Here is a 16,983-nt window from a genome sequence, read left to right as displayed (position 1 = left end):
GAAGACACATGAGCTGCCACGTTACGCCTTTCAGAATTTCTCAATAACTTAAAACGTAACTCACAGATAAGCATTCTTTTGAGAGAGAATAGTTTGAACAAATCTGACAAACACATAACAAAATAAGGTTCCAGGCCATGCAGTCATTTTGAAAAAAAAAACAACCTGAGTTTAGAGGAAAATGTACAATATTTTACAATGAGGAACACACAAAGCAGTCAGTCGATTTGAATCTTCATGCATTTAAAAAGCAAAATGGAAGTTAGAGATGCAACTGTGGTCTGAACAATACTTACAAGATAACAAGTTTACCCGACTTTTCTAAATTTCCAAGCAGCTAACAATTAAGAAAATAAGAGACATTCATTGATTTGCAAATGTTTACTACAAATAACAACACAAAACACAAACAGAATCTATTATTGTGACCCACAGTACAAACATTTTCCCCTCATTTGGGAAAAAAACAAAATACAAATAAATTGCTGCAAAAGACTAAGGAGCTGTGCTATACAAAACTGACGATATACAATAATATCAAATTAAAGAAAGGCAAAAAATAGGAAGAACCACACGGCACACCAGACCAATAGCAATTAAAACAATTATGGATTTTTGGCATGTACATTGAATCGGTCAGCATTGCAGTTTAGATAGGTCATGCATGCAACTTCATTGTTCAAGAGAAAGCAGTCAAGTTTTGGAAGGGAAGACTCCAATCAGGAAAGTATAGGATATGATCAAATGGTATCAAGCTTGGAGGCAGAGCAAGTGCACAAGGCCCATCCCTTCTGTCACCCCACCCGGTCTCACACACACACACACACACACACACACACACACACACTCACGGTCACAGGGCCTACCACACTCACTGCACAGAGACTCATGGCGCAGCGGTGCTGCCCAGACCAACGTGACATGTTTCGATGTAAGGAGGACTTGAGTGGTCTGGCTGCTCAGCCCCAAAGGTCAACAACAAGCACTCAGCCATTTCTCCTGGGTCACCAAACTGTAACCCGCAGCAGAATTAGGCACATGGGCTCAGGGCATTTTCCTACTCTGGGAGGTGAGTTTGCAAGAGTAGTCACTAGTGAAGGTGTGCCAGAAAAGAGCTGATTCTGCTTTAAACATTCTCTGCTTTACCTCGAACCTGAAGGAAGGGGCACAGACTTTACTCCTTTATAAACATGCCAGAAAACCAACCACAATTTCATAGAGAACAGATACCACGTGACAGCTAACTAAAATGCTTTGAAGCCAGGACTATTTTCACACCATGTTCACTTTCCACATTGTGAAAAGCTGTTCTAAGAGACTTACACAGACACACGACACGGCATGTGGTAGGCATAATCTCTGAACCCTGAGTACAAGTTTCATTCTCAGAATGTAAAGAGGACGGATGCCGAAATGATAGCAATAATTTTACAAATAAAATGTTAAAGTTTTGTAAAGAATGTTCCTTCAAAAGAGAACCAGAAGAGAGGGACAGGGAAGACAGGCTGGGTGGGGAAGCTTACTGGGGATGGCCATTCAACTTCCAACCGCTCCCTTTGGCACTGACTTTGAACGTGTTCCTAAAATGTATTAATTTTCTAACATGTCCACACTACAGATAGTTTCACCTTTCTTTACCAACTCAAGGGCACACCGATGAACAGGCTAGACCGAATCTGTATCACCTGAGTGGTCATGCTTTCTTGGCCTGTGCAAAAGCAGTGGGCTCACTGTCAGGACACATCTCTAGTGTCCATTCTACTAACTCCTAGCTACGTGAGGCTTGCTAAGGAAAAGTTTTCACTGGCCTCAGTTTCTTTATCTCTAAAATGAGAAAATTTCTCTCATGATCTCACCTGTTACGAAGATTCAGTGAGTCAACAAACATGAGAACTCTGGCTACGTATGTGGCATTGAGAAAGCAAGTATTAAATCTTTCCTACTTCTCTGGCCACGTGACTACGGGTCTGGTCTATTACCCATTCAACAAGAGTAAAATCAACATTCAGAATATCAGCTCTGTGTTGTGGTTTATCACTGTGAGGTGGAAACCAAAATGTCTGATGACCAAAATCTCTTATTTGTGGCCCAGCTTAGCAGAGATGTACTTAAATCTCTCTGTGGGGAACAGTTTCATTCAAGTGCTGGTGCTCACAGTAAGGGTGGGTCAGAATATGGCCGCATTTATAACAAATACTTGCCATGCTTCCCCTCAGGAATGTTGGCCGTCTTGCCCAGACAGACAACTGGGACAGTGAGGATACAGTGTGAAGATGAGGAAAGAGAAACCAGACCAAGTTCAGAAGGGCCCTAGGGAAATAAGAACCCCACAGGTTCTGGCTGGTGGGATGGCAGGTTTAAAATCATCCCAAGGGAGATGTAGGAAAGGGTCAAGACAGGAATAGGAAGGACACTCCGCCTGGGCAGGGATCATATCACACGATACCACACTTTTTCATGTGAGGCCTAGCAAAAGGGGGGGGGGGGCACCAACATTTGACAGGGGACAGAAGGGTGGCTGAAACGGGGTTTCAGGCTAAGAGCTAACAAAAAATCAACCTCGGTACTCCCCATCTCCAAATTCTCCTAGTTCCAAATAGAAGGTAAGCCTTCTTGTTAAACATCACACTAAATACTTCTCTGTTGCATCTGCTCTGAATTTCCTTCTCATTCTCAGCATTTCTACCTCCCTTTCCAGAATTTACATGCCTCTAAGTCTGCACAACTACTCCCCACAGTGAATGGTCATGGTCTCTTCTCCTGGTTGGACCACTGGCAAAAACAAAAACAAACAAACAAACAAACAAACAAAACACCTAAGAGTCTGGCTATAGCTTCCCATTCACGTTCCTCTATGTGAATGCCTTTGTGAAGAGTTCATTCACTCTCACCTGGAAATGAACACTGCCCAGTATCAGTCTCTGCCCAGTAAAAAGGTTGCATCAAGGTCCACTTTTATAATTCCAATGTCTTAGGAAGTGGTTTAATTTCACTTTAAACTCAGACCCAACGTCATCTACTTCCTCCTCTGCTAAACTCCCAAATGGTGTCACCATTCTCTATATGTCAAGTCAGAAACGTCAAATCTCCCTTTCTGGCACTTAAAATCCTATCAATTCACCTTTCTCAACAATGCTCAGAGTCATCTGGACCCATCTACTCTCTTTAATGTTACTGATGATTGGTCTTTGATATAACTCCTCCGACCACCTCTGTGCCCACAAATGAGAGTATGTAACATTTAAAAAGCACCACATTAAGTCTTTTAAAACATCTGATATTTCTGATCCATATATGCTGTTATTTCTTTGTAATTATTATGGTTTTTTTAAAGCACATACCTCTTTTGGTAAAGACACTAATTTATTTCTGTCTGCATTCAAGTTGCTCAACTTCTTAAGTTTTCCAATGCTCTTAGGTAAGGTCTGTTAAAATAACATTTTAATTATTAATTTATTTTCAGAGACGTGACTCACAGTAAAACAGATCTTCTCAAGGACTTAAAGAATATAATTTCATCCAGAAAGAGACATAGCAGTTCTTCCTGAATATCAGACACATTAAAGCTCATTTGGAAGATGTACAATGAAATATTTTGCATTTTTGTTAAAACAGGAATATGTTTCAATAAAATGAAGTCAAAGGCACAGATCTGGGAACAGAGAAATACCTAGTAAAGAGGTAATGAATGTTCTTCAGTGTTAAAGAATTTGCACCTCAAGATTCGTCCCTTAACTATCTGCACCTTGGAGAACCACACTGGGAGAATGGCCTGGATGACTGGAAGCCAGATGGCTAGGGGAAATCAGAACCCTGAGCACGGGTGCCATGAGTGGCACGGGGACAGCAGCATGGGAACAGGAACAAGGTGAGCAGGGTGGGAGGAGTGGGGTGCACAGAGAACTATAGGAGCCAGGCAGTACCCTGATGAAGGGGGGAGCTTCAACACTCTGATGCAAGCCAGGGGTGAATGAATACCATTTTTATAAGTGTTGTGATTACTATCTGTAAGCCTGAAACCACAAACTAGGATGGGAAGGTTAGGTCACTTCCACTACAGCCGCCAGAGGAGGCTGCCGGAGGAGAGATGTGGCCAAGCTCCCCCACCAGCTCTGTGTCCTACCCACTCATGCTTTTTCTGCTCTTTCCACCTCAAGAACATTACTTATACTTTTTATAAAAAAGGAGAAGAGAAGAGGAAAAAGAAGAAGGGAAAGTAGGGTAGGAAATACAGGGACAAAATACAGGGAGAAAGGTAGGAAAGTAAACTGAAGCAAAAGCTGCTACAAGACGACGAAGAGGAAAAGGAGAAGATGAAGTAATAAATGAGGGCCTGATGGAAAGCAGAGGAAGCGGCAGGAAGTGAGAGCAAGCGAGACTGCCCCTGGTAGGTGGTGTAGGCCAAAGCTCTGCCCTTGGTAGGAAGGGAAGCCCGGCCCAAGGCAGGGGCACTTGCAGCCACCTTCATCCCCAATTTCTAGGGCGGGGTAGGATCACAGACCCACACCCAGTCCTCCAGAGAGCACTCACACTAACCACCCCCCACCCCCTGGTCAACCACCGTTTTCTCCCCTTCTCTCTCTCTCTCTCTCTCTTTCCATTTACTCGAAGAGCCCTGAGAGAACGTTTGCTCTGGTGGTCCTCAGACACCATGGCAGAGGCATCAGTGGCTCATTCCTGCACCTCCCTGGAAACTCTGTAAGGGGAGCTTAAATACCATTCTCTTCACTGAAGCAGGTTAAAAGCCAATCATCTTTATGTCATGCATTTGCTTTACAAGTCCCTTTTTTAGATGTAACATGAGAAAAGTTCCATGTAGCCCACCCAAATTGTAAGTAGAATCTACCCTAATAAGTCTTGACATATAGAAAGCACACTCTATGCATCCATTTGAACGTGCAAGCCACACTCACCAGGAGCCGGTTTTCTGTAAGAACTAATTCAGTGAGGCTTTCACAGTCTCCAACTGCTTCAGGCAACTGTGTGAGTCTGTTCTGATCCACTTTCAAGATCGACAGTTTCTTCAGTTTTCCTGGAAAAGCATTATTTCAACTCATTAGTTACAATTGTCTTCCTAATCATCACTTGGTATCTCTTATCTGCTGTTCTTTTTTGTTTTAAACACTTATTCATTTTTTTTCCTCACCCAACTTTTCACATTATGAAACCACATCATTCGCATTTAGATCACTAAAGGTTGAGAGTTAAATGTTATCAGAACATCAGAAACAGTCAGCAATTAGAAACAAATCGTTTTAAAAGTCATTACATAAAAATACTGTATCAAAGCCGGAAAATTTACAGAAAAACAACCAGCTAGCTTTTGATGCATCTTTAAGAACATGAAATGTATCATGTACAAAGGAGAGAGGCTTTCATTGTACTCCAAGAATCGTCCTCACCAAAAACAAAAAACAATAAAGTACAGTTTATTCTATCACCTATGAATGAAAATGCCTCAGTGAAGATTCCTACAATGAAGTGTTTCTAGGTATGCAGAAGAAAATGGCAATCTTTGAAAAGCCACATGAAGAACTGAATGTATTTCACTCAGAGCATAAAGACTAGACTTTCTGGTGATGCCTGCAGGCCATGGAAAAGAAGAATGGAGTGACCACAGCATCCTCAAAATCCCCACTGAGTGAAGGAAAGCCTAAGGCTTTTGGATTCTCATGTTCAACTATAACTCAAGGGAATGAAGCTACAAAGCAGACATCCTCACTATCTACTGAGAGAGGCTGGCATGATGCTACAGTCCCCAGTAAAATCAGAAAACAGCCTGTATCTTAAAAGAGACGTCAAGCCGGAGAAAGGGACATGTTGAAAAAATTAACCTGCCTTGTGTGTGGTCACAGAGCAAGGCAGGAGAACTAATGGATTCTTGAGCTCTTTATTTAGCATCATCAATAACCTACTAACACTGTCCCCAGAGGCTTTGCAACTCTCTTCACTGGCAGGAGAGGCACACTGAATTGAATCGATAGATTCCCCCCCAACGAAGTCTCCCTAACAGTTTTCTGGCAAGTGGTCTTGCAGCCTCTCTTTGAACACTTCAGTTGACAGGGTTCCCATCCCTTCACTAAGCAGCCCAAACTAATTTGTAGCCAGTATTTCTCTCAGATCTTTTCCTTGCGCTCACCTGAACTAGAAGATGTAACACATTGACCTCTCTTCTCCACAACAGCCTTTCAAGTGCTTGAAGTCAGCCATCTGACACCTCCTACTTCCTATGCCAAGCAACTAAATGTCCCCAGTGCCTACAAACTGTTTGCAGGTGTCATGTATCACTCTCACCCAACATCTCTACCTAAAGTCAAAGTCCCCATCAATTTTCCAGCCAGTCTGAAGCAAAAGGCAATGTCTGTGTTCCTGCCAAGATGCTATTATCAGTTACTGCTTTCATCTTGACCAAATAGCAGAAAGGAATTGGTCCTCTGTCATATAGCTTCTCCAATTACTGAAAAACTTTCAGAAACTTCCCTTGATATTTTGAATAAAAGTCAAAAAAAAAAAAAAAAGGTCAAAGACAGCAAGCCTATGTTAACTATTTGGTTAAAGGTAGTTTCTTACAAGTTCTAAGTGGCTTTGCTATGGTGGAGCTCCTGGTCCGTGTCTGTTTATACCCTCTCTGCGTTTATTTTCTCAAGCTGAACTGCATGCCTTTATGGTAAAGGAAACGTCTGGACTAATTTCTTTTTAAAGGAAACAGCATAGGACGGTTAAAGGAAAAGATTATTCTCAAAGAACTATAAAAGGCTCAACCCAAGCACACCATTCTTCCCTAGGTCGTGCATAAGGTCAGGGTGACTTTCTCATAAACTGTTAGGGTGCTCATGGAGAAATCTCTCAGTGACTGCTCACATGCCTGAAATATATTCTATTATTCAGACTAATCTCTACGGAAATCACTGAAAGGAGATGTGGGTGAAATAGATGAGTTGACATTAGAAGTAACAACAGGTACAACTGTTACCAAACCAGGAGGACAGAAATAACTGCATCCTGAGAAACTTCAATTGTATTGAACATTCTTTGCATTCCTTCTTTAAGAACAAATAAACAAGGAGACTAAAGGACTCCCATCCCCAGCATCTGAGAGTGGTGACCAAAGGATCAAAGGAGTGAGTCCCACAGGCTCAAGACAACAGCCAACATCTTTAGAAGGCAATTCCTTTCGATACTTACCGATGCCATCCGGAATCATTTCTAGTAAGTTCTGGGAAATGACTAAATCTGTTAACGAAGTCAGGCCACTGATTTCTTCAGGAAGTCTCTCCAACCTGTTTTCAGAGACATCTAAGCACAGCAGATTCTTCAGATTTCCTATTTCCTACACCAGTGACACAGAAAAAGAGACTCATGCTTCACCCTGCTACAGTACAGAGGAATTTCTTACAGGGATTTTTCACAGTCAATTCCCAAAGCAGTGCTGAGGATGTTTCCTTAGTGTTTATCTATAGGAGGAGGCTGGAGTGAATTTCCAGACCCCCTTCCAATGAAAACGGGAAGCTGTATCAATCACAGACACGGAGCTGGGAGGGATGCCAAGCTCCCCAACTTCAGGCAGGCAAGGAATCATTCTCACTTAACAGATGAAGAGACTGGCACCAAGAGAGGACAAATGACTGTAGGGTAACATAATTAAAAAAAAAAACAAAAGGAGTCTGGAATCCAGTTCTTCAGGTTTAGAATCAATCCCTTGGGTAAGCAGCTTAGAATTCGGGGTGACCCTGAGATTTTCTCTGTTAAGAGACCATCTCCTTTTTATCTCCCATGACCAGTAGTACCTGTTACAACAAACATCAATGTGACTGCACCCCGGCAATACTGGGGCCTCCAGACCCACTGACACCTTCACCATCGACAGAAGAGAGAAGCAAGCATACTGCTTTCAGAGACAACAGGCCATCCAAGGAGTGGAGAAAGAACCTCAAGGAGTCCAGCGTTCTGTTCAAGAGGTATCTTACCTTCCATTCACAAAATACATATTTTCTCTTTTATAATGGCCTCCACTTTTCTGGTCCCATTGCCACTACATTAAATTCCCCCTCTCACCTAGACAGCTAGCTCCAACCGTGAGACACTCCCTGTCCACGTGTGGGCTATAGACTGTTGTTTCCATATTTCCCTCCCGGAAACGCAGCTAGCTCTAAGCATGTAATCAGACCACCCTTCCGCTAAAAAAATTAAAATGTCTAGTGGCTCCTTGATGCCTACATAAGTACAAATCCTTCAATCTATACTTAATTTGGTCTGATCTACTTTTTCCAGTTCCTCTCCTACCAAATACACATCCTCTGAACCCGCCCCTGTAATTCCTGCCTGGAGGAAACCACACTGCATTTCTATTGATTTCAGGCCTGACCCTTGACATTGTTCTACCTTTTCATTAATTCCTCTTAACAATGTTTTGCATTGACAATAGGAAATGACAATAGGAAAGTAATTCCGATTATTTAGACTATCTGATGCGTTGAGTCCTAGTTTAATAGAAGTTTCTTTTTAAAAAATTTTTTTAATGTTTATTTATTTTTGAGAGAGAAGGAGAGACAGAGCATGAGCAGGGGAGAGACAGAGAGAGAGGGAGACACAGAATCTGAAGCAAGCGACAGGCTCCAAGCTGTCAGCACAAAGCCTGATGCAGGGCTCAAACCCAGGAATCACAAGCTCATGACCTGAGCCAAAGTTGAATGTTTAACTGACTGAGCCACCCAGGTGTCCCAACAGAAGTTTCTAAAGAGGGATGAATGAGATGTTTAGATAACCATTTACAACAAGATCATTGGAGTTCTAATTTGTGTTTGAGATGTGGCATTTTGCACACAATCATTTACACACATCTGTACACACATACATGCTTTCCCCATCATGTCCCAGAGCTGGTGTATTACTTTCCTGATAACCTCATGGTATTTTTATTCCCCATCCTCTGACTCCCAAAGTAACTGGAATTCTCTCAACCAGGATTTTGCATGATTTCCTAGAGAAATCTCCGTATTAATCAAACCTTCAGTTGCTAACCGGTCTCCTTTCCTCAAACACAGCAAAACCTCAGAAACAGACTCCAATTAGTTCCTTACTTCCCTTAGTTGTGAGGTCATAGTAAGTCCAGTGCTATAAAACTACAACCATACCACAGAACTGAGTACTTTCTCCTAGTGTCAGACTCCATGCGTTAATACAGCATTCCTCATGAAGTACACAGCCCCATCACACCTGCTTCACATGACTGAGCAGACACCTAAGCATCTGATTGGCTTTAAACTATTGGCACTTTGGGGTGCCTGGGTGGCTCAGTAGTTTAAGCATCCGACTCTTGATTTTGGCTCAGGTCATTATCTCACAGTCGTGATATCAAGCCCTACAGCGGGCTCTGTGCTGGGCGTGAAGGCTGCTTAAGATTATCTCTCTCTCTCTCTGCCCCTCCCCTGCTTGTGTATGCGCACGCCCGCGTGCACACTCACTCACTCACTCTCTCTCTCTCTCTCTCTCAAACACATAAAATATCAGCACCTAAACCATCATGAAATATACCCGGACTTTAAAGACTGGCTATAAGAGGGGTGCCTGGGTAGCTTAGTCAGTTGGGATCTGACTTTGGCTCAGGTCATGATCTTGCTGTCCGGGAGTTCAAGCCCCGCATCAGGTTCTGTGCTAACAGCTTAGAGCCTGAAGCCTGCTTCAGATTCTGTGTCTCCCTCTCTCTCTGCCCCTCCCCTGCTCACACTCTCTCTATCTCAAAAAAAAAAAAAAAAAAAAGACTGGCTATAAGATATATCCAAGAACAAATTTCAGTAATACAATTAAATTATTAAATTAAATAAGGGGAAAATGCTTGTTTTTTATTGTTGCACTTGTTGGTTTACATTTCTTTCTCATGTAACCAGAAGGCAAGACTGCTTATTAGGGCTCCACAAGGGGACTATGTATTTAGAAATCCATGTAAGACTCCATTTCATTTGGAACATGGTTCTTACATTTGGTAATAGTAGGAACTTGAACACCCTGATATACCAGCTAAACCATAAGCATTATTTGCAAAAAATTTAAATAAAAGCTTTTAACATTTCTTTAACATCAACTATTACAGTACGGAATGTGGTCACAATCATCCCAAAGCATTTGGCACATCACAATGAGTGGCAGAAATGGATACCATCAAGAATCAGGGGTCCTGATAATTTACAAATTTACTGGGCTTGAGGTAGGCCACATGGGGAGCAAGGATGAAATAAAATACAGACTTCACAAACTAAAGGATACATTTGCTATCTTTAGAAATCATGGGTTGAGGCTTTCGATTTTTCTATGGCAGGGTAGCGTGAGTGCTCAATATATTTTTCCAAATGTGCTTTTTCAACCATTGTTTCTGGTTTTCAAGATCCCTCTTCTAGAAAATTTCATGCAGAAGCAGGGAATGCATGAGTGGTGGTTGTGGTTGTTTATTATTTGGAGGAAACAATGTAAAACCACCACTTACCTGAGGTAATTCTGACAGTTGATTTCCATCCAACCAGAGATCCTTTAGATGTAAGAGAGCTCCAATTGATTCTGGCTGAAACAAAAAAATAATGTTATGGTAACAAAGATCCAATGTTTATGACTCTTCTACTCAGAAAGAATCCTACTTCAACAGTCAATAAATGGGTACCATAGAGGAGGTTAGTTGGTACTTCTCCAATACAAGTCCCCCATCCTTCAAACACTCCCAAAACTCTCCAAGAATGCTGGTGGGAGGCACCTGGGTGGCTCAGTGGGTTAAGTGTCCAACTCCTGATTTCAGCTCAGGTCATGATCTTATGGTACATGGGATGGAGCCCCGTGTCGGGCTCTGTTCTGACGGCACAGGGCTTGCTTGGGATTCTCTCTTACTCCCTCTCTCTCTGCCCCTCCCCCACTTGTGCTCGCTCACATGCTCGCTCGCTCTCTCTCTCTCTCTCTCTCAAAATAAATAAATAAACTTAAAAAAAAAAAAAAGAATGCCGGTAGTTTCCACTGACATGCATCTTATCTAATACTGACCCTCCCCACCCCCACATAATTCTCAACCTGTGTGTGAACTGGAACACATTCTCTAGTATTGCCAAGCTGTGTCTGTGGAAATATATCCCTACAGATCTCCCCTGAAGTATATTTTAATCATATCTGAGGACAAAATTAAATCTAAATCTCTCATTAATACAGACTTACCAAATTATATATTTCATTGTTTCCTAAATCAAGTTCTTCTAGTCTCCGCAGCTGGGTAAGAGAGCTATTTAAAAAAAGAAATAAAGGAACTCTTAGAGAGTGTTTAGAAATGCTGAGCAATACAGTATCCCTCACTTGGACTAGTTTCCAAAAATAAGACTCATTTGGATTGCATGGCAGTAAATATTACCAAGGAAAAACTAGTAAGGGAAGGCAGGCATCTCCCAAACTTTCCAAAAGACACAGAATCTCCTTGTGACAAAGTACTGTAATACTTTTTTTTTGATACATGAAGAAATTCATTTAGTACAAAATCCCCTCTTATCTTCCCCATAAGACTCACTCAGGAAGATATGTGAGAAGATTCTCTCTCAGTTCCAGGGAAGCCAGGTTATAAAGACTAGAAATGAACAGAAGAAAAACATATAAGGAAAATTCCTAAGATTCTTCTTCCCATTCTCCTTCCCCATACATACACTCCACAAGTAGCAATGCTTAATAAAACCTTCTATGTCACATCTTCCCAGGAGGAAAAATATCTATAACCAGTACTTGTAAATCCCATTAAAAAGCATATTCTCTACTCCCAGATTTTAATATTAAAATAAAAAGAGTAGCATCATCAATGTAAGGCACCCTCGTTTAAATACTTGTACACTTGATATGTGAAAAAAAAAAACTCACTAGTCATTAAAGACCGTCACACCCAGGACCAAGATAGAAGTCGAATATGTGCTTACAGACTCCAGAATGTCAAAAATGTGCCGTTACCATAAAAACAGTAGTGCCTTTAATCTCACAAAGGTCAGTGCTCTTCCTCCAAACATTAGTAAAAGACCATCCCTGTTTGAAAGCAGTGGGCCTCTCGGTCCAGAGGGCCCACGTGCTCTACTTAAGATCACAAGTTCACAGAGCACCAGGAAGCAACACTATGGAAATGATGGCCATTTAAATGCATCAGGGATAGGGTAATAGCGCACCTCACATGGTGCCTGGAACACAAGGCTGATTCAGTAAATGGGAGCTGTAATAGTGTTGCTTTTATTCTTACTAAACCCCAGAAAGTGGCGCTCTCTTCTGCAGACTCTCCAGCCTCTCGGGTGTAATCCACGCCTATTAGGCACATGGTGAAAGGAGACAGATGTTTTCCTCTAACCCTGATTATCTGGGTCGAACCTTCCCAGGCAGTGGCAATTCCGCAGCACCAGAAACCTCACACACCCAGGGGACATCAGCTCTGGCACACGTTACCGATTCAGTGATTCGGAAGGTGGACGATTCGTCTATTACCCCACCAGGCACCACACCAAGCAAAAATTCAAGCTGTTGCTCACATCACCACAGTCACTGTCCAGATTTGGAGGACTTTTATGCGTGAGCGCACAGAACACAAGGAGTCAAACGTTATGCCGACACTCTAATCTGCCTTAATCCTCCACTCTCCTTCCAACGTTAAAAGCCAGAGTCACGGGTACTAACAAAGCTGGTTTCATAACATCAGAAAATGTAAATTTGATTGGCAGAGTGTATGTACATATTTAAAGACTGTTTGCCTGAAAATGTATCTTAACTCTGTGATGAAATGCACACATTCTGTATCTCCTTCAATTTTAGAAAATGGAATATTTTTCAGAGTGGAAGCAAACAAAACTCTTCACAATATATTTTTTAATCAAAATCCCTACTAATAATTATAATTTAATACCAACATTGTTAAAAGAAATGTAGGCTGATGGGAAGATTAAGCAATGTAGTTTTACTTTCCATGGGCCGAGTGTTCACACAGAAGGAACGAGAACGGGAAGGGTGGGGGTGGGGGGGAGAAGGAACCAGCCAGGATCTATTTCCAAAAGCAACCTGTGGATGAGGATGATAAGTACATTTTTAAAGTCTCAGTAAAAGCAAAAAAAAACCCAAAAAAACAAAAACAGGGCTTTGCTTTTAGTTTCCATGTAATTCGTGGCCAGTTTTATCAGGGAGGTGGGAGTCATTTGGCTATTTTCACATTTATATTTTAACAATCACTGATGAATTGACATTTTATCTACTCCACATTCATTACTTTCATGCCAATTTCGATGCACTAAAGACATACACTAACAAAGGAGGAAAAAGTCCTTTGCTTTACGAACGTCACCAGCAGGCATCTTCGAATGCATCTTTAAAAGCAGTGTTTTGCTTTTTTTTTAATGTACCATTTTTCATTTTTTTAATTTAGTTTTGAGAGGGAGAGAGAGAGAGAACAAGCAGGGGAGGGGCAGAGAGAGAAGGAGACACAGAATCCAAAGCAGGCTTCAGGGTCTGAGCTGTCAGCACAGAGCCAGACATGTGGCTCAAACTCACTAACTGTGAGATCATGACCTAAGCCAATGTTGGATGCTTAACTGAGCCACCCAGGCACCCCTAAAGGCAGTTTTATGCAGGCCTTGAAGTGTTGTTCCAAGGTCTGTAGCTTGGGCCTGAGGCCTCCTGCCTGACCCGACCACCCCTCCTGCTCCTCTGGCAGGAGGCACGCACCCACAGGGGCTCCTGGGCTCCTCACACACACCACCTCTTCATTAGAAACAACCCAGCTTGGTGACGACACATCCGTGACAACAATCAGGAAAGTGACGCTTTGTATGAGTTCCATTAGAAAGTGGCAAAGGCATAATTCAAGTGTGGTGGGAAGCCAAAACTCCCACCCTCACCCTCCACTGCCTTGAGGCAACTCGGGGACCCTCCATTCCCTTCTTTATAATTTAAGTTTTAAAAGCACCTATCAATATGGGGCAAAGAGGCAAGTCTTACCTTCTTAGCCACACCAAGGACACAAGGATTTTTGTTGGTTTATGTCATTTTAAAAATAGGACACACATTTTTAAGTTATCTTTATATTTTGTCTTGAGGGTCAAAGGCATAGGCCACAGTCACTAAGAGCACATAATGCTTGAACAAAAACACTGCGAAAATGCCAGCAGACTTTTGGACATACAATTCTTGATAATGTCATGTTAATGTTCCCACTGCTACCATGCTAGCACCCAAGTAAAACATCCTGTTAACTGAAAAGTTTCTAACTCCAGAACTTCTCAGTTTCCACTGTTTTTGGATAGTAGGGAAAATGGGAACGCATGGGTCTTAACAGCATCAAAAAACACCATATTTCTGTAACCTTTCAAAATTCAAAAATTCATTTAAAATGAAGTAAATAAAGCAAGAGCCTTTCTAAGGGAATACTTCCCCGTAACTTTAAACTATTTAAAACGAAGGAACTTGGACATTACAATCAAGCTCTAGGGACCCAGCAATGAAAGGGCGAGTCTGGAAAGAGCACACAGAGTCGGGGAGGTAAAAGTGTGAGGCCCAGGCTCCAGTCCTGGCCTGTTCCCTCCCTAAGTAGTAGCTGGATTGCTCGACTCAAGTGCTTTACCACTCTATCCCAAGTTCCCTTAAAATAAACATAGTCACATCTACTATGGCGATTAGGGCATAATGTATTTTCCCTTCAAGTCCAGTGAGCCACTTTTGTCCCTCATTTCCCTGAGATAGCCCCTATCCCTATGCATAGTTAGGTACCTTACGAGTGGGCATGCCCTGAGTCAGGTTCTTCTGAGAGACTGCTCCAGAATGCTATTTTTTTTTTTAATTTAAAAAACATTTTCTAATGTTTATTTATATTTGGGGGGGGGGGGTTGGGGCAGGGAGAGACAGAGACAGATTCCAAAGCAGGCTCCAGGCTCCGAGCTGTCAGCACAGAGCCCAACGTGGGGCTCAAACCCACGAACCATAAGATCATGACGTGAGCCCAAGTCAGACACTTAACTGACTGAGCCACCCAGGTGCCTGTGCACAGGATGCTATTAATCATCCCCGTTGCAGAGGACTCCTTGAGGGCAGGTCCCACGGATGGTGAGCTGCTGGCATCAGCCAACTCTTACAAAGATCAAAGTTGGCTAGTCCCGGAGCCAGTGCAGAATCCTACCAGCCCGCTCCAAAAGGCAGTTCTCCAAACTCTTCTAGGAAGAGCTGACATAAAACGAGACCTGCCTGAACGCAGATTTAGACCAAAGAAATTAATACAAAACTGAGTAAATGAATGAATGATCTCCCTTCTTAGTCTTTCAGAATACAGGATCTTCCATCCAGACTTCAGGATACTGCCTTTCCCATCAAGGCAACCTATTCAATGCAGCACAAACATCTCTACATCTCTTACAGCACCTAAAAAAACCAAAACCAAACCAAACAAAAAACAACCAACATGCTTTGCCAAGCGCTGGGCTAGGGGATTTGAACTCAGTTCTGTCCATTTCTGAGACCAGGCTCTTAATCACCAGGCCAAGAGAAATAAGGAGGCTCAAACTCCATATGCATTTATCAGCCATTTCAGTTAAAACATGATTATCACAGAGGAAAAAGAAAGCATCGGGTGTTTCTGATACATTTACAAATGTGAGAAAATAAGACACCTGAGAGGCAATATGAGAATTACTGGTCTTTAACACTTCGACTACTAATAATGGCATCTGCAGCTTACTGTAGGACAGATACTGTTGTAAGTGCTTTACAAGATTCAGCTTTGTGGATGAGAAAACTAAGGCATGGAGAGGGAACCTGAACACGGTCTCACACAAATGAGAAGGGGCAAAGCCAGGATTTACCAGGGAATCTGAATTTTTATCGCTATCTCCTGCTGTCCTTCACTCTTGAGTCGGCTTCGTGAACAGCTAATACGATGAAATACATAACGTAAACCAAAGTATTCAACAGTAAATTTTCCTCCCATATTCCTCCCTCATCTATCTAGTTTCCTACCACTGAGACCCTTCTCGCTGGAAATCACCCCTTTTTGTTAGTTACCTATGTATTCATCCAGAGTTTTCTTTTCATGCCAAGACAAGGAGATACCCTCCCCCTTTGCACATACAAGTTATCCCACACACGTCTAGCACTGTGCTTTCCTCACACAGATTTTTGTCTCACTTATTATTTGTACACATCAGTACTTTTTTTCTTTTAAATAATTGCATGGTATCTCACTTCTATATACACCTTAACTTTTTAAACCATTCCCTCATTCACAGATACTTCACCCTTCAATTTTAGTATCTGGCAAATTAAATTTTTGTGTAATACTGTTAGAATGACCTCATCCTCCTCCTACAAAAATATGAGTTCTATTCTCCCTGTAACTCCCACCATTTCTATCCCCAAATGGGGTAAAACAAAATAACAAAAACCAACTTAACAAGCTCTTACAGAAAAAGAGTATGCTTAAAGCATTTCTTCTCAACACACTAGTGCTTAATGTTTTACAAAGTTCATGATAACAGGCACAAAAGTTACACTCTTTTATAAGTCAGAACGTAGGCCAACTGTATTTTTAGGATTCTATTTCAGGGACTGGATGAGTGGTTACTTTAAAGAATTTACATCTGTTCTCCACTATACTTTAAAAATCCCCTTTTAATCCACTAAGACTTTTTTTTTTTTTCATTTTTGGTGGTCACAATCATTTAGAAAGTAAAGAATAAAATAAATTCAAGTAGCCCAAACAAATGGCAGTACACTATGAAACCATTAAAATACAAAAATCTACCAACATTGATGGCAATAACATTTGACTGGAGAAAAATCAACATTATTCAGGACAGGGAAAGTTGCTTACACATTTGTAAAATTTCTGCTTTCTTAGTACCAAATTAGGACTTAAGAAATCTCTGGTAACAAATTTCCTTATGGTGGCTTTGCTCTAGAAACTTTTCTAAAAACCTTTTTGTTTTTGAAATAAACATTTTATAGGAATTCCTA

At 41.7% G+C, this 16,983-nt stretch overlaps 1 protein-coding gene across 3 annotated transcripts in view; it reads right to left on the bottom strand.

Moving 5' to 3' along the window:
• LRRC1 (leucine rich repeat containing 1) overlaps positions 1-16,983 on the bottom strand; it is a 133,480-nt gene that overhangs the window by 18,508 nt on the left and 97,989 nt on the right. For all 3 annotated transcript variants that reach the window (XM_058734276.1, XM_058734278.1, XM_058734277.1), the window contains exons 5-10: positions 11,534-11,590; positions 11,191-11,254; positions 10,481-10,555; positions 7,186-7,330; positions 4,914-5,032; positions 3,342-3,425 (exon numbers count right to left, since the gene is read on the bottom strand). In XM_058734276.1, the coding sequence (XP_058590259.1) occupies positions 3,342-3,425; positions 4,914-5,032; positions 7,186-7,330; positions 10,481-10,555; positions 11,191-11,254; positions 11,534-11,590 (544 nt within the window). The remainder of the gene's footprint in view (positions 1-3,341; positions 3,426-4,913; positions 5,033-7,185; positions 7,331-10,480; positions 10,556-11,190; positions 11,255-11,533; positions 11,591-16,983) is intronic.

The sequence above is a fragment of the Neofelis nebulosa genome, chromosome 6 (genome assembly GCF_028018385.1).
Source record: "Neofelis nebulosa isolate mNeoNeb1 chromosome 6, mNeoNeb1.pri, whole genome shotgun sequence".
Taxonomy (NCBI): Eukaryota; Metazoa; Chordata; class Mammalia; order Carnivora; family Felidae; genus Neofelis; species Neofelis nebulosa.
This window is presented reverse-complemented; position numbering and strand designations above follow the sequence as displayed.